This window comes from Nematolebias whitei, chromosome 21 (assembly GCF_014905685.2).
Source record: "Nematolebias whitei isolate Nwh7 chromosome 21, NemWhi1, whole genome shotgun sequence".
NCBI lineage: Eukaryota > Metazoa > Chordata > Actinopteri > Cyprinodontiformes > Rivulidae > Nematolebias > Nematolebias whitei.
Window position 1 is genome coordinate 32,896,955 of NC_056518.1, and position 22,627 is coordinate 32,919,581.

Genomic DNA, 22,627 nt, shown 5'->3' on the forward strand with positions numbered 1-22,627 from the left:
AGACCTGTCCAGGTGTCCCTGTGGTGGACTGGAGATCTGTCCAGTTGGCCCTGTGATGGACTGGAGACCTGTCCAGTTGGCCCTGTGATGGACTGGAGATCTGTCCAGTTGGCCCTGTGATGGACTAGAGACCTATCCAGGGTGTCCCCCACCTCTTCCACAGTAAGGACTGGATATGGGCACCAGAGACTCCCGCGACTTGAAAAGGAAGAAGTGGGTAAATATAATGGATGGATGGATGGAGTTGCACTGTGGAGAAGAAAATCCGTAGGTCTGTTTATCCTTGTCCGATGTGGCGCATAGTGTCAGATCCTGGAAAGTGGGGACAGCAATTTCATCCAACACCAGGTGCAATGGAGGAGCCGAGGGGTGGCCAGTGGTGGCCGTGGCCACCACAGATTAATCTTGGACCACCCCGATCACTTAAGGAAACTGTACTAACTGTACTTTAAGTAATATAAAAACTAGAAAGTGTAGAATCCATCCAGATGACCTGACTCAAACTTGTTAGACTAGAAAGCATGGTTTCCTCAAGTGATGGTCAGTTTACATACATACAGTATATATGGTGGTGGCTATCTTGGATTTTGACAGGGCACCCCAATTTTTGAAAGGAATGTTTTTTATATATGTAGCCACACAACAAAATGAAAGTCAGTACGTCACTTAATTTTCAAGTTATCATGCTCACAACATGGAGGATGTCCCCCTCTTCACTCCACAATGGGAGACGACAAACTTCAAGCCAAAATGGAAACACTGGCTGAGCAAAACCAAGTCTGCCCTTGCTGCTTCCATAGCACTGAAGAGGAGAAGTAACAACTAAATCAACAAAGTCCATGCTCCATAATCCAAATCCAACAATTGTCAGTTGGGTCATCTGGACAGTTTCTTTTTTTTTTCCAAAACTGATCAGTTTTGTTATGTGTGTTTCCTTGACTGATGAAGCCTTCTGGATGGAAGGAGAAACGTTTCAGCACAAAAAAAAAAAAAGAAACTGTCCAGATGACCCGACTGACAATTGTTGGGGGTAACAACTAAATCGCTGCTGACTGAACTGACCTAATTTGCTGCAATGATGCCCATTAATCTGAGAAACGCTACATTTTATTTCCAGACTATTTGGAGTGCGTCATTTTACAGAGAAAAATATTAATCACAAGTGAAAACATTTAAGATGGCTGCCAATCTTCCAAGAGGGGACATCCCAGCAAATTCACCCCTTGGTCAGACTGTGCAGTGATCAGAGAAATGAACTCGGTCTCAGAGTCTACAGGTCTCAGTTAGCATAAAGGTTAAAGGTCATAACAATAATTGGAGAAGGACTGAACAAGTATGACTTGTCTGGAAGGGTCGCAGGAAAAAGAAAGACTTGGGTTTTTAAATTTCCTCTGAATGAATCACGACTTCTGGAACAATGTACTTTGGACAGATAAGACCAAAGTAAAGAGGTTTACACATAATGTACAGCAGCAAACACAGCCTATCAGTACAAATACCTCATACCAACTGTCAAGCACGGCAGTGGAAGGCTGATGGTTTGACAGCTGAAGCTTGGACCCAACTGGGTCAGGATGCTACAGAACAACGATCCCAATCACAGCAGCAACAGAAGAAATGCAATGATCCAGCTAAAATCCAGACCTCAACCTGACGGTGGGACCTTCAGAGAGCTGAGCACAAACAAACAACTGCAAACCTCAATGAACTGAAACAACTTGGGAAACAGGAGTGGGCCAAAACTCCTCAACAACCACCTGAGGGACTGAGAAAGAAAAGCACCACAGAGAGAGGTTGCTGCTAGAGAAGGTTCTAGAAGCTGCTGGATGCAGATGTTCTCTCGTCTGCATGTTGTCTTTGCTTCTGTTCAACAAATAATCTGTTGTGTGTTTTTGTCCACTTGAATAATTTCAGGACCTGGTAAAGACCAGACGATTGTTATTATCCCATAAAAGTAAATCCTTGAATTAAAAGAGTCTTTCTTGTCCCTATGACCATGGAGAAGAAGATATTAAAACATAAGACTTTATATGACTACATAGATCAATCCTAATGGCTGACTCTTTTAAATTGTAATTTAAATCACTTGTTAGTTTTGAAAAGTATAATGAAAAGTGCTTTAATGTGATTTTGACAGACACGTGAGGCCCTACTGAAGTGCTTCAGGAAGAAAGTAAGTGAACGACCACTTCCTTTGCGTGCATGTGAATAAACGTGTTCGCTCAACATCCTTCTGTGTGATCTCCAGGCTCAGGTTTCCAGCATGAGTGGAAGCACAGCCTCATCCACCAAGTTGGGCTCGTTTGAGAAATAAAATCAACACGTAGACCAACAAGCCACATTTATTTGTAGATGCTTAATTTTTTTATTTATTTCGGCGGCTCCCTTCGTCACAGAACTAACTCACACCAAGACTTGGCAATTATTTTTACACCCGACGCCCTTCCTGACGCAACCACAGCCCCGTGTGGAGCAGGGAGCTGCTAGGGCGCCCAGATGAGCAGATGCCTTGCTCAAGGGCTCAGAGTGGGGCAAATGAGGATGGAGGCAGGTGTGGGTGCTTCACCTTTCCCCTCCACATTTTGATGTCGGTACCGGGAGTTGAGCAGGCGATCTTCCGACCACAGGCCCACCCTGTCTAACCTCTGCGCCACCACTCCCCCAATTAATGAATCTTAATGAAGTGCATTTATTCTGTGATGCGACTGTTTATTTTAGTTATCGGGCGTTCACATCGATTGTATAATCACATTTTTTTAACGATGACATTTAAACTGTTTTGCATCCGACGTTAAGACAACAAATGTCAAATGTGAATAGAATATTGTGTGTATTTTAATTAATATATTAGCAGCAAGCTTAAAGTGCATAAAGCTTAAATTGAATGCAGTTTAACCATATTGCCTTTAGTAAATTCAGATTATGAAATATTTTTTATCAGACTATAGTATCTTACTGGAAATGTGTGATTATTTGTATTAAAATTTTTATAGTATAATGTTAAGATGGACCTTCTGGTTTCTGTTTCTGGTAGGAAGGACTTTTAGTCGCACGCCTGCACTAACAACAGACGAACACTAGAGCGGGGCTATTCAGCTAAACTGCTCAGGGAGCCACAGTTACTGAGAACCTACAGCTCAGGGGCTGGACATACAGGAGTTACTGTCATTAAATAAATTTGTTTTGTTGTTTAAAATCTAGTTTCATTTAAAATGAACCCACTTGTGGACGGAACCGAGTTCATCCATGGGCCTGATTTGGCCCCCGGGCCGTCAGTTGAATAGCCCTGCATTAGTGTTTTGATATTTTAAGGATGAGTTTCATTGGCTTCAGAGCTGGTCACATCATTTAGTGTTGTAACTTTCCATGAGCTGTGACATCCGAGGAGGCGTGGCCAAGCGCTGAAGAAAATGTGCGTTCCGACCGACGCTCGGCGCCGTTACTTGTAACCGCACGGAGAGGCAGTGATGGCCCAGGGCTGGTGATTTTGTACTTTACATGTGTAGCTTAAAGTAAACTTTTAAAGATGGATCTGCCTCAGCGAGTCTGCTTCAGATCATTAGAACACAGGAACAGAGAGCCCTGGTGGTCTTTTGTACACCATCGCAGAGTGATGTCCGTCTGTTCATCCATTTATGCATGTTGTAAAAAATTATAACTTGAAGAATAAAGAAAGATTCCTTTCAAAATTTGGTTGCCAGTTCAAAATCCAAGATGTCTGCCGTCATATATGGTCACCCCTATCATTTGAGGAAACGACGCTTTTTAGTTTTTATATTGAATTAAAGTTTCCTCAAATGATAGGGGTGGCCGAAGATTGATTTATGGCAGTCAAGGCCACCACTGGCCACCCCATGGCTCTGCCCTTGTGCCCGGTGGTGGATAAATTCCACCTGACTGGATCCGTCCCTCTGCTACTACTTTGACTCTTCTCCACAGTGTAACTTCTACACATCCGACATTCAAATCCCTCAGAGACAGAGGACTACAGTTTACCGCTCCATTTAATTAACGTTGCTTTGTTCGGCCCATTCCTCATCTGTATCATCCATGGAAATCCCTTCTTGAGCCGCTTTCCTGCGGTAGGCCTGGCTCTCTGTCTCCGCTCTGCAACGTTCAAAAACAGGGCGGTTAATTCAATGTTCTCCAACTCCTGTAGAGGAGTTGCACTAAAGAAGACAAATGGAAGGATGTGGGCTTTGGGTTGTACCTTTTAAGGAACCGAGCACAGTCTCGGTGTCCGTATATTTGGGCCAGCCTCACTGGTTTGTCTCCGCAGCAGTCCTCCTTGTCGATCGGTGCGTGGAGGGAGTGCAGCAGCCGCAGCACCGCCAGCCGGCCGGACTCTGCTGCAAAGTGGGCCGGAGTCCATCCGTGCTCTGTTTTTAGACACGGCCTGGCGCCGTGCTCAACGAGGAGCCTGACGATCTCTGCATGTCCTGTGGAAAAGTGAATACAGGGTGGTGTGATGCAAATTAAAAATCCTGTTAACGTTAACAGAAGTTCCTACGTGCTGTTGGAAGAGGTTCCTCCTGTAAAAGAATTATCGACAAAGCAAAACAGGATTCAACGTCCTCGCACAGCAAAGGACAGAACAAGTTTATCAACCAAAGTAACTAATAAAAAAAATAACCTGTCAACATGTTTATTAGTTTAAACTCTAAAACACGCAGGACTACCATACACTTACACTTGGCAACTTCTTTATTTCTGAGCCAAGTTTTACACAATTACATGCGCTATGGGTGGCAGTGCCACACTTGATACACTTGGTAGTTAGAATTTAAAGTATTTTTACTGTATTATGGTAATTTATTCTGTATTTTGCCAGAATATGGGGATTCTGGGGTCGTGATAATGGGGCTCTTGAAGATTGTTGCCTACAGTGAAGTGTTAATCTGGCCCTGGGGGGCACGGTGGCTCAGTTGGTAGAGCTGTTTCCTCTCAGCGAGAAGGTTGCCAGATCAAATCCCGGCCTGGGAGCTTTCTGGGGGGAGTTTGCATGAACTCTTTGTGCATGCGTGTTTTTTTTTTTCCTCCGGGTACTCCGGTTTCCTCCCGGCTTTAATTGTAATGCATTTAATGATCAAATATGAAATAGAAATAACAGTTTTTACATAAATTCTGTTGAATTTGGTTTTCTAGTTTGCCTGTGGTATTATCAGTCATGTGTTTATTAAATGTTCAAACATCTTTAGAGACAAGAAAGCATAAAATGTCATTTTAAAACATAACCCTCACAATGTGATTTACTAGTCAAAATGTGATTAAAACTCCTAAAGCCTGTTATAGTTATACATATAAACATACAGTACATATTCTCATTATATACACAACACTTTGGTCCTGTGGGTGTTTAAAGTGCTCGATAAATAAAGCTGGGATGTTATGGTATATTGTAGAGGGTGATATTTTTTAATTATACCACAGGGAATTCTTTGCAAAGTACAAAATAACCTAAAATGGCATTGTTTAAACGTTTGTCAGATTTATGCCTTAAAATGCCATTTTGTGGTTCTATGCTAATATCGTATGGGGATTCTTAGGTTAAAGTTTGTGATGCTTTCTTGTTTTTTCGTGCATGTTTTATAACTTTTTTCTAAATAAGAATTGTTTCTGACAACTATTCAACAGGATAGCTCCAAGTAGATCTGCATAAAGAGAGAAATCTAGTGTTGTGTACAGGTTTGCAGCCAGCAGAAGAGAGAACTTGATCCTTCAGCATCAGGTGCGTGACAGAACCAGTTTAAAGCCTTTACCTTTGGCTGCTGCCCAGTGCAGAGGAGTCTTGTAGCTCCAGTCCACGTCTCTCTCATTGGGGCAGCATTTCTGCTGCGTCAGAAGTTCTTCAACCTTTTGGTAATCTCCTGCTGCAGCAGCTTGGTGCAGCTCGGTCATCTTGTTTGAGTTGTTGCCTAGCAACCGTGCATGGATCCAACATGGCGGAAGCTCGAACCTGAAGCTTTTGAAAAGGAACGCTGCCATCTGCTGTGTGACGAGGACAATCAGGGTATGTCCAAGCATGACATTTGAGATTTGATATAATGAAATAAAAAAATATTTAACCGTTGGCTAGTCAAGAAAAAAAATACAATTTTTGTTAGACTTATGTGCACAAGTAGATAATCATTTTAAATTTAAGGTGATGTGAATAGCAAGTGGCATGAAAAACATACAACTATTTTATTTCTCCAAGCAAGAACGAAAAATAAAATCCTACGAGGGTGTTCCTTTACAGAAGTCTTGATTTCTGTTCGTACCGTGAGCCCGACTTTCTATTCAAACGAGCGCTACTACACCGTTGTTCCCAGTCTGAGGGATTTGAAGGTTTGTAGTTTTTGAGATATTTTTCTGGACTGCAACTGAACAAGGAATACAAATAAGCCTTCATGTTTATGGTGCAAGATATTCAAGCACAGAGTTACATTGAGTAGAAGGACAGAAGTGGGTTTATTATTTTTATCATTATTTTAATTTTCACTTGTCTGAGACCGCGCAGTGATGGATCCTGGCAAATCCACAACCAGGTGCAGTGGAGGAGCCAGGGGGTGGCCGATGGTGGCCAAGACCTATAAAGTTTACTCTGTGGTGGCCTTGGCCTGTTGGAATCTAGTCTACTTCTGAGATTCCAACAGGAGGTTGGCTTGAAACACAGCAGTGAAGGCTACCTATGGAACAGATCTGGCTGACTGGCTGCGGACTGACGAAGTCCTCTGGATGGGGGACAAAACGTTTCTCACTTAAAGAAACTGGTCCAGATGACACAATTTAACTATTTTTGTTATCTACCTGGATGATTGAGCTCAAACCTTTTTCTGAACATTTTCCAACAAATTTGGAGAGGGGGAATGATAAAATACGTTCACAAAGCATTTACTGATGCACATTTATTTCACAAAAAACTTCATACAGTGAAAACACTACAAGACAAGAAATATGGCTCATAAAAATGAAGACAGGTCAATTCCAACTTTGATTCTTCAGAGGCATTTATCGATACATGGTCGGGTTAGAAGCTGAAACAAAACAAACGATATTTTAGAAAAGATGAACGAATGTTCATAATCATTATCATAATTTTTAGGAACAAAGTTTGGATAGCTTCAAGTGAATTGAGTTTGATCTCAGCATCACCCGATGCTGAAGGTGAAACACTCGAGTTTTTGTCTGTCAACGTGCGTTTGGTCCAGTGATGAACCGTGACTATAAGACGTAGGCCTTCTGATAGGACAGCAACCTGATAAATACTAATGTTGAAGATGCTACAGAGTAGGGGTCAGATTACATCACTTTACTTTTAGTTTCACATACCAGAAACTTTCAGAACAGGAAGTGCTTTGCCCCTTTTGAGACATCGAGTAAAATATCTGACTTATGTGTGACTTCTTATTTTATTTTATTACAGTCACTAACAGCTTGAACAAACAACCCAACACTACACAGAATAATAAACAGGGACAGCTCCACTGAACAAAAAGTCCAATCATTTTTGTCCCAGGACTATCCACTGTGCAATGCAGCTCACCCAGTCGTTTGTGTTCAGGCACATGTAATTTCAATAATTCAGAATAAAATTTAACAGTAACCCATCAAACTTAAAGTTTCTATAAAGTTTTGTCATGTAATGAAACAAAACTACTTTAATATTGAAAATTCTTAAAGATTCTATCCGTCACTCCTACAGCACATCTCACCACTGTCCTGCTGTCCTCATACAGGTCCTGTACCAGTCTAACATTTCTCTGCCACTCCAGATTTCCTCATGCAACACCGCACCTCCTCCCTCAGCACCCTGTCAGATGCTTTTTCTAAATCCACAAAGACACAATGGAGTTCTTTCTGACCCTCTCTGTACTTCTCCATCAGCATCCTCAAAGCAAAGATGCATCTGCGGTGCTCTTTCTTGGCATGAAACATTCTGCAGCTCACTAATAGTCACCTCTCGTCTAAGTCTAGCTTCCACGACTCCCAGATCTTCTTTGTGTGACTCATCAACTTAATTCCCCTGTAGTTGCTACAACTCTACATCACCCTTGTTCTTAAAAATGGCCACCAGCACACTTCTCCATTCCTGAGGCATTTTCTCACCCTCAAATATGCCACTAAATATTTGAGCCAAAAACCTCACTGCCATCTCTCTGAGACATTTCCAAACCTCCACTGTTATGTCATCAGGTCCTACTGCCTTCCCCTTCGTCATTCTTTTCAGAGTGTTCCAAGCTTCACCCTCACTAATCTTTTCCACTTCCTAATCCACAGTTTCTATGACCTCTACTCTTCTTTCCCTTTCATTCTCTTCATCCATTAGCTCCTCAAAGTACTCCTTCCATCCTCCCGTCACACTCTCCTCACTTGTTAGAACATTACCATTCCTATCTTTAACAAGCCAAACTTGCTGCACATCCTTTCCAGCCTGATCCCTCTGTCTTGCCAATTGATACAAATTCTTCTCACCTTCTTTCATGTCCAGCCACCCATACAACTTATATGCCTTCTGCTTTGCCTTAGCTACCTCCAGCTTTGCTATAAGTTGCATCTCCTGTCTCCTCTCTTCAGTCCTTTCAGTGTCACATTTCTTCTTGGCTAACCTCTCTTGTGAATAGATTTCAGCACTTCACCAGATTTTGGTCTCAACCCAGTTTAAAATGGCTACTATAGCAAACTGACCTTGAAAAACAGCCAAATGTCTATAACTGCTTCAATTTTACAGATAGTAAAGTAAAATTTTGACTTGGAAGTAGCTCAGTCATTCACAACATATAGCCTTATTGCAAACAGACCCTGAAAGATCACGAGATATTGCAATATTGCATGAGATTGTGCATAATGCTATTTTCAAAGTTTGTGCAAAACAGTTATAATCATTTCTCAACATAAGATGATCATAGCTTAAGAATCTGTTATGGAAGGTGGTAGGCAACATGCATTCCTTTGTGTATTTTCTAGGCTTTAAATTTAAAATGCGTTTCTGGAAAGAAAAAGAAAAAAAACATAAGAAAAATAGTAAAGTCCTATAGAGCCCTACCCGTCAAACAGATGACAATTTTTAATACCAGACAACAAATCACTGATAAGTTTACTAACCCGTTTCCAGACTTTCTGCTCTCCAGTATTTCTCCATCAGCATATTCACAACCACTCCTTCATGCTCAATTTCTACTGAATACTGAGGAACTGCAATCTCTGAATGGTCCTTCATGTCAACAACTGACAATTTGAGAGGTTTATCAACCAAAAGGTTGTAGAAGGCATCAGAAGCTTCATCCTTCCAGGATCCTTTGGACTCATCAAATCCACTCAGACAACACAAAAAGGCCTGAGGAGCAATCTCCAGGAGACTCTGGGTCAAAGGTTTTACATTCTTAACGTCAACTTCAGACTCATTTCCGTAATCAACAAACAGGACATGTAGCATTTTCTCACTTTTGCGAACTAATTGAGCTCTGTACCACTGGTTGTCACTGGGAAACAAAGCAAGACATGGACTGCCGGGACCAAGGGCCTTAGAAAAGATTGTATCCTGTTCTGCCTGTCCAGCCTCCTGAGAAAGCTGTGACACTTCATCTAGATCTTCAGTGTTGGCCAACTGACACCAGAAGAAACTTGGCTCAGAAATACAAGATGCATAGATCATCTCTGTCTGAGCCCTGGATATCATGGGATCTTTGAACATGTCAGCTTTCATTAAAGTTGTTTTAGACACACAAAGATGTGCTGTGTCAGAATGGTCAGGACCAACTTGACTTGAGTTGATTGATTGTTGATTTTCTGTCATAGAAGAGTCTTCTGTAACTGGCTTCCAGTATTGCAGCATAGCTGCATGTATATTTACTTCTTCATGCTCAATTTCTACTGAATACTGAGGAACTGCAATCTCTGAATGGTTGTTCATGTCAACAACTGACAATTTGAGAGGTTTATCAACCAAAAGGTTGTAGAAGGCATCAGAAGCGTCATCTTTCCAGGATCCTTTGGACTTATCAAATCCACTCAGACAACACAAAAAAGCCTGAGGAGCAATCTCCAGGAGACACTGGGTCAAAGGTTTTACATTCTTAATGTCAACTTCAGACTCATTTCCATAATCAACAAACAGGACGTGTAGAGTTTCCTCACTTTTATGAAGTACTTGAGCTCTGTACCACTGGTTGTCACTTGGAAACAAAGCAAGACATGGACTGCCAGGACTGAGGCTCTTGGAAAATATGTCTTGTTCTGCCTGTCCAGCCTCTTGAGCAAGCTGTGATACTTCATCTAGATCTTCAGTGTTGGCCAACTGACACCAGAAGAAACTTGGTTCAGAAATACAAGATGCATACATCATCTCTGTCTGAGCCCTGGATATCACTGGATCTTTGAACATGTCAGCTTTCATTAAAGTTGTTTTAGACACACAAAGATGTGCTGTGTCAGAATGGTCAGGACCAACTTGACTTGAGTTGATTGATTGTTGATTTTCTGTCATAGAAGAGTCTTCTGTAACTGGTTTCCAGTACTGCAACATAGCTGCATGTATATTTATTTCTTCGTGCTCAATTTCTACTGAATAATGAGGGACTGCAATCTCTGAATGGTTGTTAATGTCAACAACTGTCAATTTGAGAAGTTTGTCAACCAAAAGGTTGTAGAAGGCATCAGAAGCTTCAACCTTCCAGGATCCTTTGGACTCATCAAATCCATTCAGACAACACAAAAAGGCCTGAGGAGCAATTTCCAGGAGACTCTGGGTCAAAGGTTTTACATTCTTAATGTCAACTTCAGACTCATTTCCATAATCAACAAACAGGACGTGTAGAGTTTCCTCGCTTTTATGAAGTACTTGAGCTCTGTACCACTGGTTGTCACTTGGAAACAAAGCAAGACATGGACTGCCAGGACTGAGGCTCTTGGAAAATATCATGTCCTGTTCTGCCTGTCCAGCCTCTTGAGCAAGCTGTGATACTTCATCTAGATCTTCAGTGTTGGCCAACTGACACCAGAAGAAACTCGGTTCAGCAATAAATGATGTGTACACCATTTTGGCTTGACTTTCTGCCATGCCTGGCACATTGGATATGGAAGTACTGGTATTTTCTCGAGAAGCAAATTTAGTTATGTTGCTCTCGGTTTTAATACTTTGAGGCAAAATGTCTGTTTGTGTCACACTGGTCAGTGAATGTTCTCCAGAAAATGATTTCCAGTATTTCTGCATTATTTCATTAATTATTACTTTATCACATTCAGCAGTTACTGTATATCGAGGTATTCCAATTTCCATATGTTCTAGATCAACAATTGTCACTTTGAGTGGCTTATTGACCAGGAGTTTAGGGAATTCATCATGAACCTTGTCATCCCAGGAGCCACTTGACTTAATAAAACCATTCAAACAGCACAAAAATGCTTGAGGAGGTATCTCAAGGAGACTGTAAGGCAGTGGTTTAACCTTATTTATGTCAATCACAGACTCGTTGCCATAATCAACGAACAGAACTTTGAGTGTTTTGTCAACTTTCTGAATTACCTGAGCTCTGTACCACAGGTTGTTGGAAAAAGCAATACACTGACTGCCAGGTTCCAGCTCCCCAGATGGGAACACGGTGTGTGCTTGCCCAGCCTCTTCAGCAAATTTTGTTACAATAGTAAGGTCTTCTGTATTTGTATACTGGCACCAAAAGTGATCTGGTCCCACAATGTAGGAAGCATGAGCATCCACAATCATGTTTTGGGAAACAGTGGGCCACTTGTACCTGTAGATCTTACCCTTTCCTTCTGGGCAAACATGAGTGGAATGTGGAGACATTTTTAGGAAGCTGGGAGAATCCTGAATGGAAATCTCTGCAATGGTTTCTTTGACAGAAACGACACCCAAAGTTGGATTTCGTCCATCTAAAACCTTTTCTTGTTCCATCTGTGGTGGAGAGTCTTTATGTGTATTCCAGCTGTGGTCGTCTTCCTGTTCAGTTGTCTTAATTACAGATGCTTCATTAAGTTCTTGATCTGAACTGTCCCCATCTGGTAAAGCAGCTTTTGAGCCAACTGAAAGGTGCTCGTCAGTGTTTTGATTCATGCAAGTCCTGGCTAGCTTAATTTTTTCCACTTTCTCTCTGACCATAATGTTTACACTAAGAGACCCATCAAACAGTTCAACAATTAGCTTCCTTTCTTCACTTTTTGCGACAACTGAAATAGTAAAACTATGACCAACAGCAAAATCTGCAAACCACTGGTTCACATCTTGTGGTAAATCAGCAGGCATATCAAATAGTGCAAGTGGAATAGCCTGCACAGGAACAAACCTTGCAACGCTCGATCCTGAAGGAAAGGGGTAAATGCTTGATTTAGAAATGGCAAGAGTGTCTCCATAGTCAACAAAGTGCACTTTAAGTTTTGGAGATGTTTCTACGATCTGACCTCTGTACCACTTATCAATGTGCCTTGCCAAGCAAATGCTGTTAAGTTCAGGGGTGTCCTCTAAACTCTGTGGTTTGTTGAATAGTTTTGCAATATTTTTTATCAGTTTGTCCAGCACATGTGCATTTCTGTGCAGTTGGCAGTAGAAGTGACGGACAGTCTTTGCAGAGGTTACCAACACTTTTTCTTCTCCACCCACCTCAATATTGAGCGTGGAATAACAGTATCCATCCAATGAGATCGCTGAAGGCATTTGCTCCTGAACTTTAGACTGAGCACGTTTTTGAGTCAAAAGCTCGCACACACTCTCAGACTCTCTTTGAATGTCTACCACGTTAACCAGAAGACCATCTTCATCGGAAGTTACAGCTTTCACAAGACATTTCAACTCCGTGTCTGATGATGTACCAGGATCCACAAACTTCAGGAATTCATTAAATTCAGCATCAGTCCAACTATTGTGAGTGGGCTCAGTAGGATTGTTCAGAATGAATAAGCAGCACTGAAAAGCCTGCGCTTTGAGCTGCAAAAAGACTGGATCAATGGGGTGCACGTCTCGCAAAGGGATGCTTTGAGTTTGACCATAGTCTATAAACCTCACATCGACAGTAGGGGTGTCATGACGTGCAACGATGCTTGCTCTGTACCACATTTTATTCTCTGGATTACGAGCAACACAGATAGACTCTACTAGTGGCTGAGGATGGGCAAATGCATAATGGGCTTGAAGATCTTGCATAAGCTGTCTAAAAGAATCTGCACTTTCCGTTTCTTGACACCAGAACTTCTGTGGACTTTCTATGCAAGATACTTTTACATGAACAGTTTTTCCTACAGGAAACACACTGTCATCACAAGCATTTTGTACTTCAGAAAGTAAGCTTGAGGAAAGATGTCCATTATTGTGTAGTACAGGAACAGCGCTTATTTTGGTACGAGTAATATTGCCAGAAGTAGACGAGTCATCAACACGGTCGTTGCCCACTTGTATTTTTGTGCCTGACCCAGTTTCTTCTTGAAAACCATCAATTTTCTTGGCCTTGAAAAGCAAATCAATGGTCTTTTTTTCCTCCAAGGAAATGGGAAACAAAGCATTATTGTGAACATTTGAAGCTTGTTCAGACTCAGAGAATGAAACGGGTCCAGCTTTTTCAAGAAAAATATCATTCAGACATGCATCATAAGCTGAGTAAAGCGTGACATAGTAGACGTCTTGATGTTTATTGTAGTGGTCAAACCTTGCAACCACCATCTGGTTAAGGAGCATTGATTTTAAATCATCAGTCTTGTCTGCGGCCTCCTCTCTGTTAGTATTTGTTATTTTATTCAGAGAACAGAGATATGTAACAACTGGCATTTTCAGGAATTTTCCATGAAGCGGTCTAATGTCTTCAGCTTTAACCAGTTCAGTTTTGCCCGCATCCACATGGAAGACTTCTATATCATCCTTGGCAGCATCCTCACTAGTCTCGATGTTTTGCTTCAGCAAAGAGCGGCACCATTTTCCATCAGTTCCTCTGGCTGCACAAGGATCCCCGCAGCTCTGTGGTTGTGCTGGTCCAAAATATGAGCTCTCTTCATAGTGCTGGTGGATCTGTTCAGACAACAGTTTCACTGCTTTGGAAAAAATGAAGAGCATACAAAAAATATTCAGAGGATTGATTATTTCAGTCACGTAAACTGTTTCAAAAGTGTCAATTGTCAGCTCAGGGTAAAAGTAATGGTCACATTGGACAAAGTGGCAGGGGACATCAGGTTCCGGTTCCAATGTTAAACAGAGGGACTCTGATAAATCTTCTCTGATTGCATGAAGATATTTCTGCAAGAGTCCTTTAGACTGATCAGCTTTAATCTTCTTTGCAACTCCAAGCTTACACATATAGTTCGCAACAACTGGTATCTCAAGGAGAATAATCCTGTCTGGCATAAACACATCCTGAACCAGTCCTTTAAACTTCTTCCTTGGCAAACACATCAAAAACTTTGAGGCCGTTTCAGGCCACTCGTTTTGTAGGGGCATGACATTTGCAAGAATGCACAATTCAATTTCAGGAGGAAGAAGAAAACTGCCACTCTTGCTCCATGCTAGAGCTTCACTTGTGGTGGCATGAGGCTGGCTTTGGTCAATTAGAAAAACATTGTAAGTTTCACTTTGGATCGATACAATCCTTGCTCTGTGCCACTTGTCTTTGATGCAAACTACGCAGAGATCCCCTGGTTTTCCTTCCGATCTGTAAAAACTTCTCTGGGGGGTTTGAATTTCCTCCTTCATCTGCTCATAAATGCATTTCTTTCCATCATCCATGTTGACCCATAACTCCAGCAAGCCATGACTGGATTTTAGGTTTACCCTGGTGATGAGCACAGACACCTCTAATCCTGGCGATGGAAGTCCAGGAATTGAACACATCATCAAAGAAACAGCTCAAATACACCTGCAAAGTGAAAACAATGGGTATATTAATGCTTAAGCTCCTTTCAATAAACTAGCACTTTAAGCACAACTTTGACATCTAACATTTCATTATTTACAAAAATACATTTCAGTAAGCCCATGACCTTGAATTGGATTAAGCAGGTTTAGAAAATGGACAGATGATTTTATGTTAAATTATGTCAACTTGTTGTAAGGTAAAATTCTGTTGGCAATCCAGCAGAATTAAAGTTTAGTCTAAGAATAGGGAGTTGATTTTCTCAGAAGACAAATCTTTAATGATTTTTTCCCCAAAGGCAATTCAGTTACATTTAAATTCTGTATAAAAATTAAATAAAATTGCAATTAATTTTGTAGAGAATTTTGTTGTTCATAAATTAGGGGTATATGTAGCCACTTGTTATTAACCACCATGAAGGCAAAGGTGCACGTCTTTGCCCCTGAGTGCATGTGAAATGTTGGTTGTCTTGTTTGAAGTTGGACATCAAGAATCACTATAAATAATCGTAACAATAAATTTAATGAAACAGGAAGCAATCTTAGCACGAACATGTGCAACTAACTTTTGCAGTTGACCCTATTCAAGGTTCTAGATAATTAACATTCGCAAAACAGACAAACAAATGCCTAATACTCAGTTGGACAAATACTGACCTGAAATGTGGTATCGTCATAGCCAAGATGCTCATACTTCCTTAGAAAATTGCACATTGTGAAATATTTTCAACTAAAATGTTGGGATGAACCTTTGGAAAGATTTTAGTAACACTCTAGAAAAGTAATCATTGGATGCAAATCTACCAATGAAATAACAGTAGCGGGCGTGAAATCGTCACCTACCACCTGTTATTGAGAAGATAGAATATCTATGGAGATTAGTTTTTAAAGGGTTCACAAAATAATACAACGATAAAATTTTTTAAAAGGTGCACATTTCAAACTGCACTAAAAATATGCCAATTCATATCATATCCAATGTGCTTGCCATGCACAAATAGCCTGGCTGAGAATCTCTTCATGGTCCAGATTCACAACTAATGCTGTGTTCAGGGGTAGTGAAAAGCTGGGACATCTGCACCCAACTATCAGACATAGATCACATTTGTTCGACAGGATCTAAAATGAATATTGACCCGTTTTCATCCCACCAACAACACCAGTCTCCTTTAATTTTACTACATTCACTATCCTCCCCAGTTCCATCCCAGTTCCTAAAAGCTCTGCTGCGACTGGTCTGAATGGCTACCAGCCAGTATCCCTCACCCCGATAGTCGCTAAATGCTTCGAAAGACTGGTCATGACCCACATCAAAACTACCGTCAACATCAACGAGGACCCTCACCAGTGTGCATGAGTCAAACACAGGACACCATCTCCTCTGTGGTCCGCACTGCTCTCACCTGGAGCAGGACTCCTACATCCATCTGCTCTCTGTGGACTTCACCTGCCTTCTACACCATGATCCCCCAAACCCTGATGGACAAACACTCACAGGAATAAGCCCCTCCATTTGCAACTGGGTCCTAGACTTCTTAAACAGACCTGTGGAGTGAGTTTCCATTTTGGTGGGGTTCTTAGTGTTTTGGTATTTGCAGCGTTTTTCCTGTGCATTTATTTTGTTGGTTAGATGTTTTTTCTTCCTGTTATTTTCCATGATATCATTTTTCTTTTGTAGCGTTTTTCTGTTGCATTTTTTTATTGTGTTTTGGTGTTTGCATCGTTCATGTGTTTAAGTGCGTTTTGCTGTTTGAATGACAAATATGGAGATTAAAGTTTGACACATGCAACAGAATGCACAAGCTGAAACACTAGAAACTGGGATCAACTTTATTTAACTCACTTTAGGCGAACAAAAAACCTCAGTTTGGGAGATTGTAATTTTGTGATGCAAACTACGATTGTAAGAAAGTTAAAAGGAATGCGGTTTGGTTTTAATCATTAAGTGTTTTTGAAAGGGAAAAATCTCCCTTGATATTTCATAATTTTTTTATTTGAATGATTATTTTTTACATTTTCTAGTAATGCACTTCCATTTTTTTAAAACACCCCCATTTGTCAACTTTTTCCTGTGTTTTATTGTTTTACAGACCAACCTGTAATTCTAATCAATACAAACTTATTATTTCATCATCATTGACAACAGTCACTTTAAAAGCAATCAACTCTTTGGTTTGCCAACAAAACTTTTAACTTTATTCACATTTAATCAATTAGTGCTTATTATTTTAACCAGTAGCCAATATTTGAATAAAGATGATCCGTTTTTTAAAGGTTCATCAAGGACAATTTCACATTTAAGGTGTTCTTTAAGTGCAATACATGCCGTTTCCGAACTCAATAACGATTTCCAATAATTGTAATTATTGACCAACATATTTATGATTGGTTATTTTTTCCATACTAAAGCAGCTCTAATGTACAATTGTCATTTGCGCCAGCAAGCTTTGCTTTCTATTTAGCATCTAAAAATGTCTGAACTGTTAATTACAATTTTCTTCTTCACATGTATTTTCATCAGAAGTTGTTTCAACAACAGGAAATTGGACAAAACTTTAACAAACACAAGATAATTTTAATGTAAAATGAAGGCGTGGTATTAGTGAACAGGCCCACTACTTTGAGACCAATTTAGCTTCACACCTTCTCACCGGTTTGTTGGAGGCTACGTGGCCATCCTGTCCTCTCGGTGAGTCCTTCAGGAACGCGCTGGCAGGATGGACGAGTCACGTGCTCAGGTGGCGTTTTAAAACCTCTAATCATGATTGACATGCGTCATAAAATCCGAGCGAAAGGTTGGTGTCGGAGCCTTTGATTGTTCAGAGCCCCGCCCCCAGGTGGGCTCTGAGCCAATCACAGAGCGCGCCGTGAGTTCCGTGTTTGGTTCGTTTGGAGCAGGAAGAGAGGAGCTGGTTCCTCCTGGTCCACCGGGTCCACCTGCTCATGGTTTGTGGATGGAAGCTCCAGACAGTCGAAGAATGGTGAGGCTTCGTGTTTGAACGTGAAAAGCAGAAGTTTAGTAAAAGTCTGAGGTGTTTTTATTTTGTTTTATGTAAAGTGAAGTTATTTCTGCTCCAGGAAACACGTGATGTCAGGTCGCTCCGTGGAGAGGATCAGTTTACTTCACATTTCAAAGATTTATAATTAATATGAGAATGTGAAGAAGCTTTGTTCACCCCCATGTCTGAGGCTTCCTAACAGCATCTTTACAGTCCCTGTTTACAGACTTACTGTTTGGAGAACAATATTTTATAATAGTATGAATGGTTTTAAATCGTTCACGCTGATTTTTATCATCACACGATTATATATTTGTCTATTTCAACAAGTCATAAATCAAAAATGTTCAGCTCATTCAGGACATTCCTTCTGTGACTTTTGGTATTTGTGTAATTTTTACTTTTTGAAATATTTATCTTTTTCAGTCATGTCTCTCCACATCCTTCAAAAACCTTTAGCTGTTTAAACCTTTTACAGCTTTTGTTCTGGTTCAGCTTCAGCTCCTTTCTGCTCATTTAAGCTTATCTTCCTTTCAGCTTTGTTCAGCTAATTTTAGCCTTTTTTCTTTTTTCTTGCTAATTTCAGCCGGGTTTTTTCCTTTTCAGCCTCTTTCTACTGAGTTCAGACTTTTCTAGCTCTTATAGTTACTTTTTTTTTGCTAATGTCAGATTTTTTCTAGTCTATTCAGCCTCTTGGCCTATTTCAGCTTATTCTGCTACATTTCTACTCTATCCAGCTGTTTATTTATTTATTTTTTACATATTTCTGCTTCTTTCCACTTTTATTATCCCGTTTCAGCAAATGTCAGCTGTTCAAATTCAACTCGCATTAACAGTTCAATTATATCTTTTCAGCTGGTTTCAGCTTCTTTAGTAGCTTTCAGCAAAAATCATTCAGCAATAAGTATTCACACTACATTTTAGCAGGAAATGAAGTTCTTCTAGTTAACTTTTGGAGTTTGTCTGATTCAAGATGGCCTCCAAGGTTTCCATTAGCTAAACTGTAATGTGATGTAGCAGCTGAGGGAAGACCTGCGTTCTTTCAAGGGAATCGTTGAAGGAAGCATTGATCCTGATAACGACTGACCTGGTTGGTCCGTTTTTTTCAGTGAATCTGTCGAAATGATTAAGAGGAAAGGTAAAGTGCTCTGTGATGAGACAAGTCTGAAGATCCGTAGACTGACAGCGGCGAAGGCTGAAACTGCTCCGGATGATTCAAACCACCAGGGACCATCTTCAAATAGCTCCACTTACTCTGCTTCAGTGAGTTAAGAAAAATCTGCGAACCTCATGTTTGTACACCTCGCCTGCGGTAATGGTTGGTTGATCACGTTCTGCATGTTTCTGCAGGGAGACATTGGTCTCATAGAGAGCATCACTTTGAAAAACTTTATGTGCCATCATTCTCTGGGTCCCTTCCAGTTTGGGCCACATGTGAACTTCATTGTTGGCAACAACGGAAGTGAGTAAATAAACATCTCAACGTCCTGATTTTCTGTTACGCTTGATGTGTTTGAGTCCTGACGCTCTCTGGGGCTCTGAAAATTTACTCTTTTTTTCCCCTGGTGCAGACCGAAAAGGTGGAATTGGAAATGCCCTCCATCTGTCCGTCCTTGTATGTTGTGTACACGATAACTTTAAAAATAACTGAGGTACTGACTTCCATTTTGGTGTGCAGTTGAATCTAGACTTTTAAAGTTTTCTTTAGAGAACTGGTTCGCCACGTCAAAATCCAATATGGCTAACACCATGTAGGGAACGCTGCAGGTAATGAAGGCCTGAGAGCGCACGCTGTAACTGCACTGACGACATGACATGTGGGAGGAGATATAAGAAGGAAGCAGGCCGAGGAGTGATTTATAGATGAAGATGAACCAGTGTGAGAGCCTACATGTTGACCAACTGACCAATGAGTACAGGGTGCAGTGATGGGTACGGTGGTTACAACCAGTTATGAACCTTAGCACACCATGGTAGACAGCATCCAACATCTGCAAGCAGCTGGCAGGAGCATTCATGTAAATAACGTCATCGTATCGTTGGTAAGAAGCAGCTACAAGGTGTTTCCTGGCATTCAGAGTTAAGCAAGAACTATTTTTGAAAAAGGAACCCAGTTTCAGTTTCTTTAAGTTTTCAACGTGAGGCTTTAAAGAGAGATGCGCATCAATTAAATTTCCCAAGTATTAGCTAAACCATAACCTCAGCACATCTCTTTTTGGAAGGAGCATTAATGTGCAAAATATGTAATCCTGACATGATTTAAAGTCTGTTGGAGTGCTGCATGAGGTGAGAGGACCAGGACTAGGCTGAATCCCTGACACCAGTCAAAGATTTCTGGGTGTTCTTTGTGGCAGAAGGTTCATTGCTGGAGTTGATATTGTAGCACTTGGTCTCCATTGTAATTTTTGACGAGATGTATTTAAAGAGGCTCAGATATTTAGAACTCAGAAGCAGTGAAGTTGGCATAGAGGGACAAGTTAAGATGCAGCAACGTGGTTTAACCATACAGAATGTCCAACGCAATCATTTCCTTGAGCAGATGTTGCAGGACCTGTTAATATCTGTGTGTGAACAGAGTCTGTAGTTCCAACACCAGGGCTACTGAAGAACCATGGATGAGGCAGAAGAGCACAAGCAGTGTCGCATTGAAGACAGAGCAAAGTGGCATCTTGGCCGAGAAGTTTATCCACCTTCTGCTGCCTCATCCAAGACATCCAAAGCTAGTAACGTTGATGATGTTCGTGCAGTTCGAGCCAGAGAAACCAGAAAAGATTCAGATAGTATATATTTTTAGGAGTTTTATGAGTTGTAGTTGAATAAGATGAACAGTCTTATGCTAATCTTGTCACAGACACTTTCACCAGCGCAGCTTCATCCTGGTGATTTTCTGCTGGTTTGTTTTCCTCACCTTCGTGACCCTGCGCACCTGACGGTCTCTTAAATCCGCACTTTTCTCTATGGAGTTCTGCATGTGCACCTCAATTGCAGATTGGTTGTTGTGCAGAAAGTTTTACTGAGAGCGTTTCTGTCACAGGCAGCAGAAACACAAGATGGTGGATCAGCAATCGGGTCGGACAGCAGCTCAGCTGTCGGTCAGACGGGGCGCTGCTTGAAGCGTGTGCGCGGTTTAAAGCTCGCCAGGCGGATGTCGTTTGTTCCACTATTGCACCTGGTGGTGGATAAAATTGCTCCGCTCACCTTCCAGGATCCATCACTCTGCGCCGCATCGAACAAGCAAAAAATAAACCAATAAATAAAATCTACCTCTGTTCTTCGACGCAGTGTATCTTCTACCCTCTCGAATATTTTGCACCTAAAACATTTAGGTTTACTTGCATTTTCTGTTCAGTTCCAGTCCTGAAAAGCACTCATTTCAAAAACTACAAGCATTCACTCTTCAAATCTCTGCACACCATTGGTTGTGTATTTTAAACTCGGTGAACTCTGGACAGGTGCAGTTGTTCTGTAGCTACACTGATTTGTGATGTTTCTAGACGTGTATGATTTGTGAATATTTGCATACTGCTGTTAAATCAGTACATAACTGTAATGTCCTCTGTTGTGATGCAGTCCTCCCTCTGGTTTTGTTTCTCAGGTGGAAAAAGTGCCATTCTCACCGCCCTGATTGTAGGCCTGGGTGGAAAGGCCTGTGTGACCAACAGAGGGGTGTCGCTGAAGGATTTTGTGAAAGCCGGTGAAAAGTAAGTCTGGGAGAACTCTGCTGTTTTCCTCTCTTTATTCTCCCATTCATTTTTGTAATCTCTTATAATTCATAAAATGTTCGGCTCATTCAGGAGATGGGTGCTATTCATTGCATTTTCCCTACAGAAATACGAAAAGAGCTCTTCATTCAAACACAGTTCTCTTTGAAATCTACTTAAGGATATTTGATCTGTTTCTAATCTTCAGATACTTTCAGTGTTTAGCTCGGCTTTTGCTGCTTTTGTTACTTTTCGTTTATAATTAGCCTTTTGATACATTATCCTTGGCTACTCTTAGCTTTTAGCTAACTGTTTCTACTGTTAGCTAGCATTTAGCTAATTTCAGTTTTTAGCTAGCTATTTGCTTTAAATTCTATCTATCGTTTTGCTACTTTTAGTTTTATACAAGGTTTGTTCTACTTTTAGCTGGCCTTTAGCTATATTGAGCTTTTTAGCTTGTGTTCTTCAGTTTTGCAAGTTAGAGATTTTTGCTCACGTTTCTTTTATACCTTTTTAGCTAGGGTTTCACTCCTTTCAGTGTTTAGCTTGTGTTCTGCTCCATTTAGTGTTTAGCTTTCTGCTCCTTTTAGCCTTTAGCTAGTGCCCTGTTCTTTTAGTGTTTTGCTGGTGTTCTTCTCCTTTTAGCTAGTGTCCTATTACTTTTCATATTTAACTAGTGTTCAGCTTATTTTAGTGTTTAGCTCGTGTTTTGATCCTTTTAGCATTTAGCTGGTTTTCCACTTTTTAATTTTAACAACTCGGATTCAGCTTCTTCATCAAATTTCAGCATTCACACTTCTCTTTTTTTCGTGTAGTTTACTTTAGGCACTCTGCTGTTTTGTTACAGTTATAATGAAAACCAAATCTGCATTGTTCTTATGTTCTGATGTTCTTATGTCCTGCTGTTTGGCTGTTCTTATGTTCTTGTGTTCTGATGTTCTTTTGTCCTGCCGTTTGACTGTTCTGATCTTCTTGTGTTCTTATGTTCTGATGCAAAGCAGCATGTCTTCTGTTACAAATAAAGTCCAGTTGTTTTTGTATTGAACGTTTTTTGAACTTATGTTCTGATGTTCTTATGTTCTGCTGCTTAGCTGTTCTTATGT

General features: G+C 40.8%; 4 protein-coding genes across 4 annotated transcripts in view; 2 read left to right on the top strand and 2 right to left on the bottom strand.

Annotated features, from left to right (window-relative positions):
- adgrf3a (adhesion G protein-coupled receptor F3a) overlaps nt 1-2,314 on the top strand; it is a 20,952-nt gene extending 18,638 nt beyond the window's left edge. The window contains exons 9-10 of the mRNA XM_037694830.1: nt 2,138-2,173; nt 2,249-2,314. Of these exons, the coding sequence (XP_037550758.1) occupies nt 2,138-2,173; nt 2,249-2,314 (102 nt within the window). The remainder of the gene's footprint in view (nt 1-2,137; nt 2,174-2,248) is intronic.
- A 1,690-nt stretch (nt 2,315-4,004) lies between these two features.
- LOC119427250 (ankyrin repeat domain-containing protein 66) lies at nt 4,005-5,898 on the bottom strand. Its single transcript, XM_037694831.1, has 3 exons — nt 5,760-5,898; nt 4,211-4,439; nt 4,005-4,107 (listed from the first exon to the last, which is right to left on the bottom strand). Exons 1-3 carry the CDS (start codon nt 5,896-5,898, stop codon nt 4,005-4,007), a joined length of 471 nt encoding a protein of 156 aa, XP_037550759.1.
- Nucleotides 5,899-9,079: 3,181 nt separating this feature from the next.
- Nucleotides 9,080-14,803, bottom strand: LOC119427251 (tudor domain-containing 6-like). Its single transcript, XM_037694832.1, has 2 exons — nt 11,504-14,803; nt 9,080-10,276 (listed from the first exon to the last, which is right to left on the bottom strand). The coding sequence occupies exons 1-2, from the start codon at nt 14,801-14,803 to the stop codon at nt 9,080-9,082; spliced, it is 4,497 nt and encodes a 1,498-aa protein (XP_037550760.1).
- A 2,836-nt stretch (nt 14,804-17,639) lies between these two features.
- smc6 (structural maintenance of chromosomes 6) overlaps nt 17,640-22,627 on the top strand; it is a 25,426-nt gene continuing 20,438 nt past the window's right edge. The window contains exons 1-4 of the mRNA XM_037694833.1: nt 17,640-17,805; nt 18,933-19,086; nt 19,174-19,285; nt 21,419-21,524. Of these exons, the coding sequence (XP_037550761.1) occupies nt 17,768-17,805; nt 18,933-19,086; nt 19,174-19,285; nt 21,419-21,524 (410 nt within the window). The 5' untranslated portion in view covers nt 17,640-17,767. The remainder of the gene's footprint in view (nt 17,806-18,932; nt 19,087-19,173; nt 19,286-21,418; nt 21,525-22,627) is intronic.